A 19,231-nucleotide genomic window follows, 5' to 3' on the forward strand; every position below is an offset into this window, starting at 1 on the left:
ATTATTTCTTTAAAATATATCCAACATTATAGTACAATCGTTTATCTAATTAAATTAACTACTATAATGAAATTAAATTATTAAATTAAGTAATTTTAGTTTAAATATATTAAAAAAAAAGCATACAAACAAAATTATCATTAAAAAATTTAAATTAAAAGCAGTTTGGAAGAAAAAATAATTATTAAAAGTAAACAGCATTATATTTAAAAAATGACTAATTATATCAGCATAAAGCTCTTGATTGAGAGTTAGCGACAATCATTGTTGAATTTTTTTGATGAAGATGGATCATATGACATCATATTAAAGTATTTTCTTTGCGAACAAAAACCTCTTTGATTAGTGTACGCTAACAATTTAAATTCAGTAAAGGTAACACATGGTAACCATCTTAATAAATACCGTAAACCTTCACGCATTCTTTTATTTTGGCAGTAATAGATAAATGGATTGACAACTGAATGAAACATTGCGATTGTATGAGCAATCCACCTTAATTTTTGATAAAAAAAATCATTTTTTAAAAAAAATTAATACTACTTACCATATAAAAAGAATATAAGGATGTGTTAAGATGTCAGTATCATTAACAAGAACATTCATTAATAAATTTTGAGGAAGCCAACACCCTGCATATAACGCACTTATTAATATGACCATTGGAATAAGCTAAAATATATTTAATTTTATAATGAAAAAAAATATTATATAAAATATTTGTTTAATGTAAACAAACTTTTTTAACTGATTCGTGTCTTTCTTGTAATAATGTTTTATTAGTACGTTTAGATGCTTGTGAACAACTATCTGCGCCAGGAATTTCACTAAACCACATTTTAAAACCAATTATCGTATATGTAACAATTAATACTATAAGTGGCATACAATATTGTAAAACAAATAATGATTTATTATATAACGATACTATTTTTGTTTCATCGGAACCAAATACTTTTAATAAATTCCATTTTTCAACACATGTATCAGTGTTATCATTTCCTTCATGAGATATCTATATATATAAAAATATATATTTTAAAAAGAAAAAAAAAGATATAAATTTAATATATTATTTTACAATTAGTAAATGATTAATTAATAATTAAACCATACCTCATTTGCAAAGTACAATGGACAAGCCATCAACAATGAAAAAAACCAAATAATAAAAATAACATAAAGTGCTCTTTTTTTATTTAATCTATTCCAACGAGACATAACAAATAGTATTGCAAGACACCTGTCAAAACTAAAAAAAAAAGATATAAAAATATTATTATAATTAATAAAATATAAATAAAGATTAGACAAACCTTATTGCAACAAGTGTCCAAGAACTTGAAAAAACAGCAGTTGCTTGAAAAAAATTTAAAAGTTTACAAAATAAACTACCAAAAATCCATTTTGAATCTTCAAAAATAATAACATGCCAATAACTAAAAGGCATACAAATTAATGCAATCATTATATCAGCAATAGCTAAATTCATTATTAACATATTTGTACCGGTTTTTAGCTTTCGAAAATATAATATAATAACTATTATCATTAAATTACCAATAAATGCAATACAACTTAAAAGTGTATATAAAATAACAGCAAAAACCTAAATATTTTTTTTTTTTAAATTAATTAAAATTATTAAACTAACTTTACATATGAATGGTAGTGAAATTACATTAGAAGATGTGATTGTTGAAATATTTGAATCATTATAATCATTGGAATTATTGTTATTTGATACAATATTGCTAATTGTATAATATGCTTCTTCACTCATTACCTAAAATAAAAACAAAAATAAAAAAAAAAATTTTATTTTTATTTTTAAAAATATGAGAAAAAAAAAGTTGAAAATATATATGAATAAAATTTGTTATAGTAAGAAAAATGAATTAGACAATAGCTTAATTGTTAATAATGATATTTATATATCTATTTTTTGTAAAAAGAAAAAATATCTTAGTATTGTTTAAATAAAAAGTATATTTATAAATTTCTAATTATATAAATATGCTACTCAATTAGCATTTAATTAACAAAAATATATTAAATTAAAAATAAGGTAATGAATGAGGTAAGATAAAAGTGAAACAATTTAATATAATTTGTATTTGTCATAAAGATAAGGAAAAAAACCATTAATATTATTTAAATATGACTTAATCAAATAATTAATAATTTTAAAGAAAATTTAGTTTTATTGTTTTATTTTTATAACTAATGTCATTTTGTTTTTAAATTTATTTGATAAATAGTAAAAAAAAAGTTGATCATTAAATAAAAAAAAATAAACATACACTATTTTTAAGAAATTTATATATTTATTATGTCATATATAAATTTTTCTTTTTAATGATTACATTTTTGAGGATTAAAAAATGTGGTATGGAAAGTAAAAAATAGTTAACAATATTTTTATTGTAGTTAAAAAATTTTTTTTATAAAGATTTTATGTTTTCATCTATTAAACGATTTGATATAAGTTATCTATTAATAAAATTTACTAAATATAAAAAAATTTTTTTCTTAATATCATAATTAAATGTATAATTTAATAAATCCATTCATTTCTTTTTTGTTTAAAACGTAATGAGACATTTTAGTAAAAAAAACAATAGAAAAAAATAAAGATAAAATTATTTAATATTAACAAATAGTATAAAATATATCTAAATTTTTATAACAATATTATTACATTACATTATAAAGGATAGGATTAATGAATAGCATTTTAATATAGATTATTTGAATTCACTTCATCCCATCTTACTCATTCTTAGAATAATTATTGTTACTGCTTATAATTTGTCTAATTATTTTTCCCTTTTTTTGCATCTAAAACGTACTTCATCTTCTTATTTTTATTATCTTATAGAATTTGATATAATACATAATATGGTTATGATTTTGTATATCTTGTTTATATAGTTAATTTTAATTAACATATGAGACTTTTTTTTTTTATTATAAATCAAATTTTAATAAATAACTAAATAATTTTATATAAATAGATTTATAAGTATAAAATTAAATAAAATAGCAAAAATTTTTAAAATATTTTTATGTTAACATTAAAAAAAAACATTTATATATTTATATTTTCTAACATTAAATAGTTTAAATTATTTAAAACAATTTTTTTAAAAAAAAAAAGTCATTTAATATGGAAGAAAAAATTTATTTGCCAAATAGTTTATTTATTTTTTTTTTTTCAATATATGAATCATTTTTGTAAAGGTGGATAAAAAATGTACAATTTTTTTTTTGACAACTAAAAACATTTTTAATAGAGTTAATGTTACCGTAGTTTTGTGTTATAATGTGAATTATATATTTATACCATATGTTAACGATCAATTTAAATACCTTGTTAGTAGAATAAAATATTAGAAAAAAAAATATAAAATGAAAAATGATTAGATTATGTGATAATTAACATTTTTCTTCACAATATATTTTAAGGTAATAAAATATTTCTAAATATTTTTTTATTTATTTTCTTTTGAATAAATGTTTGTGTATATAAAACATTTATAAATTTATCTGAAAGGAACATAAAATTACACTTTATTAGTATGATAAATAATAAAATTTAAAAAATAAAAGAATATTTTTAAAAGCATGAAGTACGAAATATAATATGATTATAATTTATGATTGAAATGAATAATTTTAAAAAAAAAACAAACTATTTTAAAATGAAAAAAAAATACAACAATAATACATTAAATGATAAATAAATTTTTTTTTTCTTTAATTTTTTAACTTTAAAAGATGAAAACTTTATTTTTAAAATATAAGATTACACACAGGTCTTTAAATAATATGGCAAATGAAATACATAAATAAATAAATTATTTGAAATACATCTACATAAATATATATATTTATATATTATATGTAATATTAATTTAATTACAATTCGTATGAATTTTATTAAAAAGAATCAAAAAATATTTTTTTTGTATCATTATAATAATATATATTACAAATACTAATTAATGTGTTTATGACAAACATTCAACATGTGTAAAAGATTCTTAATAAGGTATTTAATTTAAATTCTTAATTAAATATTTTTAAATTTAAATAATGCTAAATTTCAAATTTAAATAGAAATAAAATATTTTTTTGTCAAACAATGATTTATAGTTTCTTAAGTAACTAAAATCAACGAAAAAGAAAAAAAAAATTAATAAACAATAGAAGTCATAAATTAAACTAATAAATTGTATATTAAAAACATTATGATTTTATTTTTAATTATAATGTTTGATATGAATTAATAATAATAATAAATTATTACATTTATCATTATTAAAAATAAAAAGAAAAAAAATACTTTTTAGAAATTATTTATATATTTAAACAGTCTTTTTTTTTTTGTTTTATAAAAAAATTTAAAAGTCAAAATTTTATCATTTTACAATAATTTTTTTTATTACTTTTAAAAAAAATCGTATTTTATTACACTTAAATTTTATATTAAGTTTAAAAACGTTTTTTTATTTATTATTTTTTTTAATTTACCACTATAACAATTGTTTTGCGACCACTTTTATTTAATTATTATTGTATATCTATATTAGTTTTAAAAATTTTTTATCTTTTTTTTTAATCATTTAGCATTTATTTAATCTTCTTTATCACTATGGTAACAAAAAAAGTAACGCAAAATTTTGCTAAAATCATCCTCATCTCATTAAAACATTCTTTTAAATTTTTACTTTTTTTTTCTATATAAAAATAAATTGTTATCATAATTTAAGTTTATTTTCCATTTATTTATAAAATAATTCCAAAATATTTTTAAACATGATGTAATTAAATTTTAAGTATAATATTATTTTAACAATGTTCAATTTTTTTTTTATAACAAAAATAAATGGATAGTAGATTATATGTATATTTTTTTGTCAAAGTTTAATATTAAAACATCTTAATGATGATATCGTTAAATTTAATATTTTTTTTTTTAGAATTTTGACTTACTCTTATAGTCAATAAAGTTTTCAAGATGGAATTAGATTTAGCCAATAGAAAACGTGTAGAACCATTTGTTTCATCCTACATGTATTGGTTGTCAATAAATGATCCTAACAAAGTTTTTACTGATATTATTATTAATGAAATGGAAAAAAAAATAGGAGAAATTTTAGAAAAGAAAGAAAAAGAAGAGATTGAAAAAAAAAAGTTACAAGGTAAGAAAAAAAATGGTGTTTTTCAGAGCAAGGAACCTGATTATGGATGGTTAAAAGATGTTAAACTCAAAGAAAGAAAAAAATTAAGTTATGTTGTATGTATTAAAAAATTATTTTTAATTAAAAATTATTTATCTTTAGGAATATTCTCATGTTAATGATTTAATTGAAAAACTAGACCAATCTGAGTGGGTTATTTTAGTTGATTTTTGGGGTTGGGAACTTAGTTGTGCAACCACAAGAAGTGAAGTTCTGACATCATTTGAAGAGAATGTTACAAAAATTATTGCAAATAGACTTCAAATATCATCAACTCCTACTTCTGTTGAAGATGTAGTCATTAGCATGAAGCAATTAATGGATAATGAGGAATCCCAAAAGGTAAACATAGGTTCATTTTACAGAATTTTAAATATTAAATTAGTCATTTAAAATAAGCTTTTAAAAAGAACTCAATTAGCTGAAAAAATAAAGTATAAAGATCGATTCTTAAAAAAAAACTTTTTTTTTAATTATAATCTCTTAATTATAAATGGTGTCATTTAAATTGAAATATTAGAAGAAATATAAATATTCGAAAATGGAAAATGTTAAAATGATAATATGCCATATAATAGAATAATTTCAAATTTATATTATGTTTGACTAGTCATTTTATTTGTTAAATTAAACCTTCTTTTTAGAAGTTTAAAAGGAAATTTTGAGATTTAAATTTTTTTAGATATATGATATTTGTGAAGAAAAAATTATACTTTAATGACTCTTAAACCATTTATCATTTTTTTTTTAGAAAGATGATTTTGAAACTAGCAGTATTAATACTTCTTATACTACTCTCAGTTTCGATACTTTAATAACATCCAGCAATGAATCTATTCAATTGCAAGCTGATGCTATGAAAAAATTCAACAAAGTCATGAATATTGTATAAATAATTTATAATTTTTCTCAAAATTTGTTAATGAAATGATATATTTATTATTTTTTTTATCAATTAAAGTAATCTTTTTTTATGTATATCAATTTTTTCTAAATAACTGAAAAGTAAATGATAATTCTTAAAAAAAATAATTATTATGGTTAAAATAAATAATAAAACACATTTTATCATTAAAATACATTTTAGTTTTTATTTCTTTAAAAAAGAAAACTAAAATACTTTTTAGAAAGAAAATGATGTTAATCAAATATTTATAATTTGAATAATATAAAAAAAATATAAATGCAATTTTTATAAAACAGTATAAAAAATTTCGTAAAGATGTTTAATAAAACTTGTGTGAAAAGCTTCTCAATTTATGTAAAATAATATTTTATTCTCCTGAAAAACTATAATATTCTTAATAAAAAGTTATAGTATTTATTAATTAAATATTATATCGTATGATAGCAAATAAATATAAGTATATTTTAAAAAAAAAATGAGAAACAATTTTATTCATGTTTTTTTATTAAAGATTCTCATGTATTGTTGATAAAAATTTCTACATTTTTGTTTTCAATGATTGGATATATATATATTTTTTGGTTGTGAAAATCTAAGAGAAATTTTTTATTTCAATTTTATTTTTATCTGATTATTTAAATAATAACAAGTTAATAAAAGTTTGTTTTATTTTATTTTACAGTTCATAAGAAATTTCTTTTTAAAATAACAATTTTTTTTTCTACTATAAATTCAATATATTTTATTCCTTGATATCACTTTTAATTTTTTTCAAAAAAAAATATCTTATAAAATTTCATTGAACTATTATACTATGATTTTTATTTCTTAAAAATACTAGCAATAACAATAAAAATAAAAAGTAAGTATATAAATTTATTTAATAAACATAAATTTATTGTGTTTTACTATAATTCTTTAAAAATTCATGTTTAAATTTATTATTAGTTTTAAAAAAAAATATATTTATTTATCTTAACATATCTATATCATCAATTTAATATATATATCACGACAACATTGTTACTTTCAAGTTTTTCTTAAGACAAAAGATACTCTAGAGAATATATGTGTTAGTCTATTATGGTACAAAGATTGTAACAAACATGGTTTTTAACATTCAGCAGTTTTTTTTTTTAATTTCTTTATTCTATTCTTAAAATAATAATAGTAAAAAATTCCTTTTTTTATTTTTCGATTTATTTATCATTATTAATCATTAGTCATTAATATTGCATTCTAATAATATAAAATAAAATTTATTAACTATTACTTTATTTTTTTTTGAAATTTCTAGCACATTTATTAATTAATAAAAATAATGAAAAGATTTGTATAAATGATAAATTGTATATAATAGAATAAATTAGAAAATATTTAATTTATTGAACTCACATTACAAAATGTAATATAATCTTATATTTTTTAACATTATATTTCATGCCTTTATATTTCAAAATTTATTAAATTCCCATTCTCGATCATTCTTTACTTCTTTTATCTATGAGAATATCTTATTTTATAGGATAATAGAAAGAAAAATTTTTAATCCAATCTATTGTATATATCCTTTTCATACACATTTAAAAGTTTTTTTTTTATCATCTTTTGATATGATAAATTAAATTTTTACATAAAAAAAATAAAAAATATTATTGTATTTTAAATTCTTTTATATATAAAATCCTCATAATATTAGATTAACAATTCTTTAATATTTCTTATCTTTTCTTGTAAAAAAGTTTTCCTATCCTATAGTAAATTTTAAGTAAATTTTATGAAAATTTAGTTAAACCAAATAAAAATTACATTCTTTACAAGGTTTCTGAATTTCCTATTTTTATTTATTTCTCTCTTTCCATCATGAAACATTATATATCTTTAAAAAACAGATAAAAAAATTTAACTTTATCAAAATCTTTTACAATCCTCTTTTTTTTAATGTTATGTAAATGAAAAAAAAAACATTATCTTGGAAAAAAAAACTAAATGCAATACCTATTGTTAAGGGACATAAATTTATGTAATCTATGATAATGCCATATCTTGTAACTACTACCATACTTCTTAATTATACTAAATTTTGCTTATTTTTGTCTTTTTTTTATTTTATTTTTTTTTCAAAAAACTAACTAGTTTTATTATCACTTTTCATATCTTTTTTAATAAATAATATTGTTTTTCTTTAACTTTTCTTAAATTTCTCGTCACTTTATAAATGTAATTTTAACCTATCTTTTACATCTCAATTTTTAAAAGAAACACAGTATTTAGTAATTTTAATTATACTAAATTGTTAAAGTTAATATCAAATAGTATTTTTAAATTAAAAAAAAAAATTTTTTTTTTCTACGAAATAATTATAAGTTAAATTTATTTAAATTTTTATTTTAGACAGAATGAATATTTTAACTTTAGAGACTCCATGAAAAATGATAAATCTTTCTCCTTAAATTAACCCTTATATTTTATTCTTTTTTTTTTTATTTTTACCATAACTTATTCTATCTTTTCATTCTTTTTCCCTTTTATCTATCTTGTTTTATTTTCACCTCTACAAATATTTGTATTGAAAAAATTCGTTGAAACATTAATGTACCAATATGTTATTCTTGAATATATAAAGAATTAAATATTAAGGGTCCTAATTTAGTAAATACATCAAATTTTTTGAAGAACTTTTCTCATTAATTAAGTTAATATAAGATATTGTTTATAAAAAAATTATATCATTTAAAAAATGTCCTAGTGTGAAAAGTGGATTTAACATTATTTTAATAAGTATCAAAGTAAATAAAATTAGGATAATTAATTATTATCTTTTCAATTAAAAATAATAATTTTCTTATTTAAAAAATATTTTTTTTTATATAATTTACTCACAATTTATCATTCTACATTATTATCACTTTTAAATAGCTACAAACATAAACTAAATAATATAAAAATCTTTCTATTTTTTCTTCTCGTTTTATATTATTATTTGCGTATCCTGTATTCACAAATTTTACATATTAGGATGAATTCTCCCTAATGAGTTACTCATTTGTTGTGTTTTCTTGAATGACTCCTTTGCTAATAGTAAATTCTTTTTCTTCATCTAACTTCTTTTTAATATATTACAATTCCTCAAATTTTTATACGAAAATGAGAAGATACATAAATTTATGTCAATTTGTGAAAATCTTCATTCTTTAAAAAGGAAAATGTTTAAGTGTTTTTATTTTACCATTAACAGATACCTTTTTTTTAAGATGATATATGAGTATAAAATTATATATAATTTACATTTAACTATAAAATTTTGAATAATCTTTAAACACTATCATTATAATAATCTTATTTTGATTGATAAACTTTATATTTTTTTTTGCTATTAATTTTCTCGTAATTTAAAAAATAATTATTTTAATATATTTAATTATTTTTAAATAATATATAAATATATGGATATAATATTTTTTTTTTAAATAAATGTAATAAAAATGATTATTATAAAAAATAAATATAATAAAAAAAATATGTATATTAACGTTTATAACAATTTATGGTGGTATAAAAAAAATTATATAGCGTGATTTGTTTTATTTTCTTGGTAATAAAAAATAATGATGTATGATTAAATTATCCATTTAATCTTCATAAAAAATTTTCAAACTTCTTTCACACCCACTTTAAGTTTAATGAAGATATTACTTTTTATAAATATGATAAAATATAAATAAGTAATACCAAAAAAAAACAAACTAAAATTTATATATATTTTCTTTACTAAAAAGTAATAAAGATATATATTTTAATATCTTATCTTATTTTAGATCACGCAATCTTTGACATATGAATAAAAATAACATATATATGAAAAATTTTATTCCTATGGGAAAATTTTCTTACCAATAATATAATACCATTTAACAATTGACTACAACTTAACTCATAATTTTTTTCCCCTTTGTTATTTTTATTTTTTATTTTAAGTTTATATCTACTAACAAAGAATTTCATCATTTTTTTTTAAATATTTGATAGTAATAATAATACATTAATGTAATATTAGTTTTATATGTATGATTTATAGTATCTTTAAAAATATATCATGTACTTTGTTTTTTTTTTTATCTTAAATAAATCCATTTTATTAGAATTCTCTTTTTAAAATAATGTTAAACTGATAAATATCTATATATTTATTCCTTTATTGTGTTTAGCTATAATTTTTTTTTTATTATATTAACTTAAGTAAAGTTAGGTAAGATGGTAAAATAGTAAAAGTTTATCTTATGTAAAAGTGCATAAGTTTTTTTATGTTTAAAAATAAAAAATTAGTTTATAAAATTTAGGTAAAAGTAGATGATAGTAATATATATATATATATATATGTAAATTTTCGTTTTTTTTAATAATTATTAAATGTTTTTTTTAAATATTTTGATACTAAATATATTGTTTATTATTAAAATATAATATATTTCTAAGAATAAAAATATATTTTTTTTATTTTTCATTATTTCTTTTTAATGTTACTTATCCTTATATTTAATGTTTTTTTTTCTAATCTATTGTACAAATTTACATAAAAACTTTTAATATTACTTTTGTAGTCTCGTAACCTTCTGAAAAAAAAAATGATTGATTATCTTGGCATCTTAGCTATTATCTTTTTTTACCTTCTCATTTTGATTGTCGGAATATGGGCTGGTAAAAAAAGTGATAATCAAAAAGAAGGAGAACAAACTGAAGAAGTTATGCTTGCAGGAAGAAATATTGGAACATTAGTTGGAATTTTTACAATGACAGGTATATTTTTATTTTTTTTTTTGATACAAAAATATAATTTTATTTTAAATAATATTTACTTTATACATGTTACAAATAAATTTGTATTATTGTTTAGGTTTTTTTTTAACAATATATACTAATTGTTGTGGAAGTACAATGTTTTTTTAATTTATTTTTTTGAATACTAGAAAATTATAACAAAAATGGTAGCATTTTTGATTTTATTTTATTAAAAAAAAAGCTTATTTTTAACAGTAAGAGAATGTAAATGTACTTGTTTATCAAAAGTAGAAAGAAAGTTTGCTATTTGATATATTCCCAATAGATTAACTTGATGTCATTTAGTATTCCTTATCAATTCAAAATATATATCAGATAAAAAAAATAATAAAAATATATAAAAAAAGTATCAATAATAAAATTTATAATTTTTTTTTAATTTATCTCATTTAATCATTTTAGCTACATGGGTTGGAGGTGCTTATATTAATGGAACAGCTGAAGCTTTGTATAATGGAGGTTTATTGGGATGTCAGGCACCAGTTGGTTATGCATTATCACTCGTTCTTGGGGGTGTATTATTTGCCAAAAAAATGAGAAACGAAGGTTATGTTACTATGTTAGATCCTTTTCAGGTATGATAATATAAAATAAATTACCATATTATGTATAATTATAAATAAAAAAATTTATATAATTTATTTAAGATAAAATATGGTCAACGTGTTGGTGGATTAATGTTCATTCCAGCTCTTCTAGGAGAAGTTTTTTGGTCAGCTGCAATACTTTCAGCATTAGGTTTGTTTTAGTTCTTTTTTCTTTGAATTACAAAATTTAATTATATTAATTAAATGAAAAAATTAGCCATTTTTTTGTTTTATTCTTTTTTCTTTAATTAGTATTAAACTAATTTTTATTATCATTATAATTATATAAACATTAAAAAAGATTACGTATTCAGTAATTAATATAATTTTTAAAAATAAAAGTACAGAATACATTAAAAGTAATTATTATTATTATAATAATTTAAAGTATAAAAAAAATTTCTTTTTTTTTTAAAAAAAAAAAAAAAAACTAAATATTTATTTTTATATTTTAGGAGCTACATTATCAGTAATATTACAAATAGATATTAATATATCTGTAATCCTTTCTGCTCTTATTGCTGTTTTTTATACATTCACTGGAGGATTGTATGCTGTTGCATATACTGATGTTGTACAATTGTTTTGTATATTTGTTGGTCTTTGGGTTTGTATCCCAGCAGCACTTTTACAAGAAAAGACATCAGATATTTCAAGAAATGTTAGTGACTGGGTTGGTAGTATTGGTGGTTTTCGTGAAACGTCAAATTGGATTGATTGCATGTTACTTTTAATATTTGGTGGTATACCATGGCAAGTATATTTTCAAAGAGTTTTATCATCAAAAACATCACAAGGTGCACAAACATTAAGTTTTATTGCTGGAGTTGGTTGTATTATTATGGCAATACCACCAGCTTTAATTGGTGCAATTGCTAGAAATACTGATTGGAGATTAACAGATTATTCACCATGGAATAATGGTACAAAAGTTCAAAGTATACCACCCGATCAAACAAATATGGTTGTTCCATTAGTTTTTCAATATCTAACACCTAAATGGGTTTCATTTATTGGATTAGGAGCTGTTTCAGCAGCAGTAATGTCATCTGCTGATAGTTCAGTTTTATCTGCAGCATCTATGTTTGCTCATAACATATGGAAACTAACAATTAGACCACATGCTAGTGAAAAGGAAGTTATTATTGTGATGAGATTTGCCATAATTTTAGTTGGAATTTTAGCAACAATAATGGCATTGACAATACAAACAATTTATGGCCTTTGGTATTTATGTGCTGATTTGGTTTATGTAATCTTATTTCCCCAATTATTATGTGTTGTCTATTTTGAAAAATCAAACACATATGGAAGTTTATGTGCTTATATTGGTAAGTCTTTTTTTTTTTTAATAAAATAAAAAAATATAAAAATATTTGTATATGATATAATTTATTTTTTTATAATTATAGTTGGTCTTGTTATTCGGTTATCTGGTGGGGAACCACTAGTTCACCTTCCACCTTCTATTCATTTCCCAATGTATGATATAGAAAGTGGTATACAATATTTTCCATTTAGAACAGTTGCAATGTTAGCATCATTATCAACATGTATTGGAATTTCACTTTATAGTAGATATTTATTTACATCAGGAAAATTATCACCAGAAATGGATTTTCTTAATTGTGTAGTTAATATTCCTGCCGAAAGAATAAGATTACCAACTGATACAAGTTTTAATATTAGTTGTGAAACACTAGCTTTGCAAAAATTAAATGGATCGCAAAATGGTGCAACTGCAACACAGATACCAAATATACGAAATAATCATCTTGATCCAGGTAATGGATTACTTTCAGAGACTAGTGCTCTCCATCCTCAATGTCATTCGGACATGAATTATGATACATTACAAAATACAAAATAATACAAAAAAAAAAACATACAAAGAAGACAAAATTATGATAAATACTAACAAATAAACAGCATTCAAATTCTCTTTAGATTTTCTATAAAATATAAACCATAAAAGCACTAATTTAAATATACAATGACAAAAGAAGTATACATTTTTGGATTAGTTTTTTTTTATCAATATACTTATTTCAATAGAAATTAGACAATTTTGATGATAAAATAGCAAAAAATAAATAATGTACTGGATAAAAATTTATTTTTCAAAAATTTAAAAAAAAAACCCAGCAACAATTATCACTTTTAAAAAATTCTCTTTATGGCGCACAACGCATTTTATAACCATAATTTTTATTAATTTTTTTAATACTTTATTAACAATTATTTGAAATGAAAAAAAAATTATTGTAATTTTAATTATATATGTACATATATTAATATTACAAAATTTTAATAACTTTAATATAACATTCATATAAAAAATTTTTCTAATTTAATGTATATAAAAAAATTATAAATAAATACATGTAACTTTTTTTTTGAAATAATTTCAAAATATAAAAAGAATATTATTTATTTAATTAAAAATAATATAAATAAATTATTGTTTAAAATAAAAAAAATTATGTTAATTCATATAACGATAATATTTTTAAAAATATTAGAACTAGATAAAAATTTTTTGAGGTATTAATTTATCTCCTAAACTAGTAGTAATAAAAATATAAACAACATTCTTTAGTTTTGGTATTTAAAATAAATTAACATTTTTTTTTTTTTCATTTTCATACCTCTTTTATCAATTGGTCAAAGAGGAATGTAAAAGTTGTCTATCTTATTCTTCTTTATTCTTATATTTTTGAGTAGTTGAAACATCTGAAAAAGAAGAAAATGTGTAAAAAAGCTACAAAAGGATGTTTTTACTTTGTCATTTCTTTTTGTAATATAAGTTGATATTTAATATATTTATAATATCATTCATTACTAGTTCCAAAGAGAAGTATTGAAATAAAATTATTTGTATTTTTTTTTTTTGTAAAATATTTAAGCATTTAACTAATTGTATAATGTAAATATAAGCAAAGAGTATATACGAGTGAAATAGTATTAAAATACCATGATTTTCAGTTTCAATTTTTTCAAATATAAATAAGTTTTTTTTTTTAATATTATATATTCTTTTTTATATTAAAATTTTTTTATATAGTATAATTTTAATGTTATGATTTAACTTATTCATATTAATATAATATCTTATTCAAAAAAGTTTTGTATTACATTTATTATTTATGATAAAGTTTTATTAATTAAAAATATTTTTATTTACCAAATTATTTAAGTGACTAGTAATAGACAAGATTTCATTCATTTATATAAATATTTTTTTTTATTTATTTATATAGATATATACAACTATACAACTTAAAGATCATTTAAATTCTTATAAACTTTTAGTATAATTATATTATTCATTACTGTTTTGATATCAGTTTCCGGTAAACTGCTTTATCATGATACTACTGTTTATCCTTTTTATATTAGATAAAAGCATTTTATGGTAAAAGTTTATATTATATATATACAACTTTTATATAGATGAATATATTATAATTAAGTTTCGTACAATTAAATAATATTATCATTTTATAACGTTCACTCAAAAACTTTTAATCATATTTTCTATAATACATTTTCTAATTAATTTTAATTCATTATTTTTCTTTTAATTTTTTTTTTTATATTTATAAATATTATTAATATATCAATGACAAAAGATATATCTAATAGATATATATTGTAATCATATATAATAAATATATTTTTAATAAAAGTTATTTTGTATTTATAAAATATAATTTAAATATTTAAAGAAGTTATATTTATATATAATTGCTATTGAAATTATGATATCTTACCCTAGTGAAAGTAATATTAAGAATAATTATGTGCTAAGCTTAAATATAATTTCCTTTTTAGTACTCAATATTATTTATAGATTGACAGGTGAATAATATAAGTTTGAAATTAATCCATGTACCTTAGTATAGTGATGGGTCTCTCTTTTATTCATAGAAAAGATAATTTATATCAATATATAATTTGTTTGCCTTATTGTTATAATTTATAAGTATGTATCTAAATATTACTAATAAAGATGAACGTTAAACATTTATATCATTCTATTTTATAAATATTATTATTAATAAAAATATTATATATTTTTATATATAAATTATTTTAAAAAAAATGATTTTTTTATTGTTGTTATTATTATTATTATTAATGATATAAAATTATAAGTAAATTTATTAACTATAAGATTTTAACTTTTATAAATAAAAGATTTAATTATCTAGTACTAATGAGTAGAGATTTATAATAATATACAACATTCTTAATTTTAAATTGTTTTCATAATTTATCACTTTCACACTAAATAGAAAAGTTTCCTTAATTTAGCTATAAACTTCCTTTTGTCTAATTAATAGTTTGTAATGATTATTAAAGTAAATTGAAAAAGAACAGTACTATTTATCTACATATGTATATAGTGATATAATATATTTAAAATAAAATTTGTCACATTACCAAAGGTTGTTATTAAATTTTCCTTTCCAACAAATTAAGTTTTGAATTTTTAACTATTATTTTAGTTTATCAAGAAAAAGTCAGCGAAATTATAATCATTTATCTTTTGAATATAAATAAGTTTACATCTTTGAAGTATAATCTGATTTATTTTGTAACAGTTTAAATATAATATAAATTTCTAATTTTCTCTTAAACAATTTTAAAAATATTATTTTTATCTATAAAATATTTAGAAAATCATACAAAATACAATTGTTATATTTCTAATAAAATGTATATATATACTTCTTAGTTATTTAAATATAACTGTAAAAAAGGAAAAGTTTTTTTTTTTTTGTTCATAAATATACTACTATGTTTTCACAAAATATATAAATAAATGTCTTATTAAATTATATTTAAAATCAAATTTTATTTATATAATAATATAAGTTAAAACCATTTTTTTTCATATATTATCCAAAAATTGTTCAAATTTTATATTTTGCTTTTATTAAATACTTCATTAATTGTTTGAAATTAACAATATTGTAAAGTTTTTATTTATCATAAATTTCTTTTTAATATATTTAACAATTTTTATTTAATAATTTTCTTTTTATAACAAAAATTTTCAATTAATACATATTTATTTTCACATAACATATATCTTTTACTCAAAATATATACTTTTTTTTTATTTAGATTTTTGCTATGTTCTAAAATTAAAAAAGACATTGATATATTTATATATATATATTCAAATTATTTTATATAACTAATAGTGAAATAAGATTTAAAAAAAAATTTTTTTTATTGGTTTTATATTTTATGCAGTTTAAATAATGGTAATTAACAAATTAAATAATACTATTGGATCATTATTTTATAATATCTTATTATTTATTGCATTTAATATTTTATTAACTAGTGATTCGTTGTTTGTTGATGGAAAAAAATTAACAGATTTATTATGGGATCCACAAAATGAAATGTAAGTAAAAAATTATATAATTACTTATAATTATTTTTATAATTAAACTATCAAATATTAATATATAATTATATTCTTAAAAATATGTTTGATAAAAAAAAACTTTCTAAGTTTTTTATTATTATTAAATGATTATATACAATTTTTTTTTAATATTTAATTTTAAGATTCAATAATAACAACAATATTAAACCTGTTATACAAGCACATATTATGGATAGAATTAAAATAAATTGCCCCAAAGCTAGAGAAAATGATAGAAAATATAAATATTCTAAATTATATATTGTAAGTACATGAAATTACTAAAAAAAAAAATGGAAGAAAAAAAAAATAATTATTACATTTTTTTTTAATTAAAAAAAAAATATTATTTATAGGTTTCAAAAGAAGGTTATGAAAAATGTTCATTAATAAATTCAAAAATTATTGGTACATGTAAAAATCCAAATTTGACTAGTTCAATAAATATTGTTTTTCGGGAAGTTTCCCCACTAGTTGGTGCATTTGTTTTTAAACCAGGTGAAGATTATTATTTAATTTGTAAGTACTTTTTATTATATATATATATATTTCTTTTTAATTAAATTTAATCTTTAATTTCTTATATTTTTTTTAAGCAACATCAACTGGAACATTAGATGGTATTGATAATACAGAGGGTGGATTATGTTTAACTGATAATATGAAAATTAAATTTGAAATTCAGGAAAAAGATCAAAAATTAAGTAATGAAAATTCGCAAACAAATATTGAAAATAAATATATAGAAAAGGATGAAAGTAATTCGATGACGGCTGGATTATTACAAAGTTTTAATGATGATACAGCAATCGTCTATAAAATTCATAATGCTGATGTGGAATATAATGATGATGAATTATATGGTTATATAAATTCAACTAAAAATATTTCTTTAAATTATAATATTTTTATGATATATTTATTTTTCTTTATCATTAGTTATATTTTTTTTCTTATATAATTAATAAAAAAAAATTTTATATATTATTATTTATTTTTATATATTTGTTAATGATTATATATATATATGTTAAAAAATTACATCGTTTCAAAAAAAGTTATTTTATATAAAAAACTATACTATAAAAAATTATTTTTGCTTTGTAATTCCATTTTTTATTAAATGCTGAAATTTTTGCTTTGATAAATTAATAATATATAATAACATTTCGAAAATATTTTCTAAACCTTCACCAGTAACACCACAACATCCAATACATTCAACTATACGTTCTCCAAAATATATATCAAGTTTTTTTTTTAACTATAAAATTAATTTAGAATAATAAAAAAATTTTAATTATTTTATATAATAATTAATATACCTGCGAAACTTCCATTGAACCTGGTAAATCTTGTTTATTTGCTAATAATAATATAGGTACATATATTGGTAATTCATATGATATTAATAATGTTTCTAATTCATCTTTAGCTTCTTCAAATCTATTTTTATTACTTGTATCAATAACATATATTAATGCTGAGGCTGCCTTCATATATGTTCTCCATAGGGGACGTAAACGTTGATGTCCTCCAACATCCCATAATGTAAAATTATGCCCCTTTGCAAAACCACCCATAACTTTATACTATAAAAAATAAAAAATTATTTATTAATATTATTATTAAATATAATAAATAAAGCATACCTTTTCACAGTTAAATCCAATTGTTGGTTGAGTAAGAACAATTTCATGAAGTTTTACTCTATATAAAACTGTTGTTTTACCTGCATTATCTAAACCTAATATAACAATTCTATGATCAGATGATTTAAAAATATGTAATGATATTGCTGAACCCATTTTATTATTTTTTTTTTTAATAACTATATTTTTTTTTATATTCTATTTAGTATTTACAATAAAAAAAATTATTAATTTTTAGTTAATTAGTAATGAAAAGAATTTTGGTAAAATCTAAAATTATTATCAATATTAAAAAATAAAAAATAATAAAAATCAATTTTAAATTTAAGAACATAATATATTAAAATTTTTTTTAAAATGTCATCTTATAAAAATACTTCTTTCAACAAATGAATAGAAACAATATATATTTATATACGAAATATTCAATGACATTGTCGTACCGTTTTTACATTACAAATGATAATTTTATAATATGATTCATTGTTTTATGATCTAATTTGTATATAGAAATAAAATATTATAGATATTAATTAAAAATTATATAAAATCAA

At 18.2% G+C, this 19,231-nt stretch overlaps 5 protein-coding genes across 5 annotated transcripts; 3 read left to right on the forward strand and 2 right to left on the reverse strand.

The window, feature by feature from the left end:
• Window positions 1-251: 251 nt before the first annotated feature.
• On the reverse strand, window positions 252-1,783 carry SRAE_X000007900 (G protein-coupled receptor, rhodopsin-like family and GPCR, rhodopsin-like, 7TM domain-containing protein; the record flags this gene model as incomplete). Its single annotated transcript, XM_024644379.1, has 6 exons — window positions 252-495; window positions 548-672; window positions 740-1,015; window positions 1,117-1,252; window positions 1,317-1,609; window positions 1,655-1,783. 6 exons carry the CDS (start codon window positions 1,781-1,783, stop codon window positions 252-254), a joined length of 1,203 nt encoding a protein of 400 aa, XP_024509944.1.
• A 3,240-nt stretch (window positions 1,784-5,023) lies between these two features.
• On the forward strand, window positions 5,024-6,138 carry SRAE_X000008000 (Retinal degeneration protein 3 family-containing protein; the record flags this gene model as incomplete). Its single annotated transcript, XM_024644380.1, has 3 exons — window positions 5,024-5,302; window positions 5,349-5,588; window positions 5,998-6,138. 3 exons carry the CDS (start codon window positions 5,024-5,026, stop codon window positions 6,136-6,138), a joined length of 660 nt encoding a protein of 219 aa, XP_024509945.1.
• A 4,640-nt stretch (window positions 6,139-10,778) lies between these two features.
• On the forward strand, window positions 10,779-13,449 carry SRAE_X000008100 (High-affinity choline transporter 1; the record flags this gene model as incomplete). Its single annotated transcript, XM_024644381.1, has 5 exons — window positions 10,779-10,950; window positions 11,395-11,567; window positions 11,640-11,730; window positions 12,035-12,910; window positions 12,992-13,449. The coding sequence occupies 5 exons, from the start codon at window positions 10,779-10,781 to the stop codon at window positions 13,447-13,449; spliced, it is 1,770 nt and encodes a 589-aa protein (XP_024509946.1).
• A 3,403-nt stretch (window positions 13,450-16,852) lies between these two features.
• Window positions 16,853-17,986, forward strand: SRAE_X000008200 (Ephrin; the record flags this gene model as incomplete). Its single annotated transcript, XM_024644382.1, has 4 exons — window positions 16,853-17,001; window positions 17,169-17,289; window positions 17,382-17,544; window positions 17,622-17,986. The coding sequence occupies 4 exons, from the start codon at window positions 16,853-16,855 to the stop codon at window positions 17,984-17,986; spliced, it is 798 nt and encodes a 265-aa protein (XP_024509947.1).
• A 129-nt stretch (window positions 17,987-18,115) lies between these two features.
• SRAE_X000008300 (ADP ribosylation factor-like 4) lies at window positions 18,116-18,833 on the reverse strand (the record flags this gene model as incomplete). Its single annotated transcript, XM_024644383.1, has 3 exons — window positions 18,116-18,289; window positions 18,351-18,617; window positions 18,678-18,833. 3 exons carry the CDS (start codon window positions 18,831-18,833, stop codon window positions 18,116-18,118), a joined length of 597 nt encoding a protein of 198 aa, XP_024509948.1.
• Between the last annotated feature and the right edge of the window lie 398 nt (window positions 18,834-19,231).

This window comes from Strongyloides ratti (assembly GCF_001040885.1).
Source record: "Strongyloides ratti genome assembly S_ratti_ED321, chromosome : X".
NCBI lineage: Eukaryota > Metazoa > Nematoda > Chromadorea > Rhabditida > Strongyloididae > Strongyloides > Strongyloides ratti.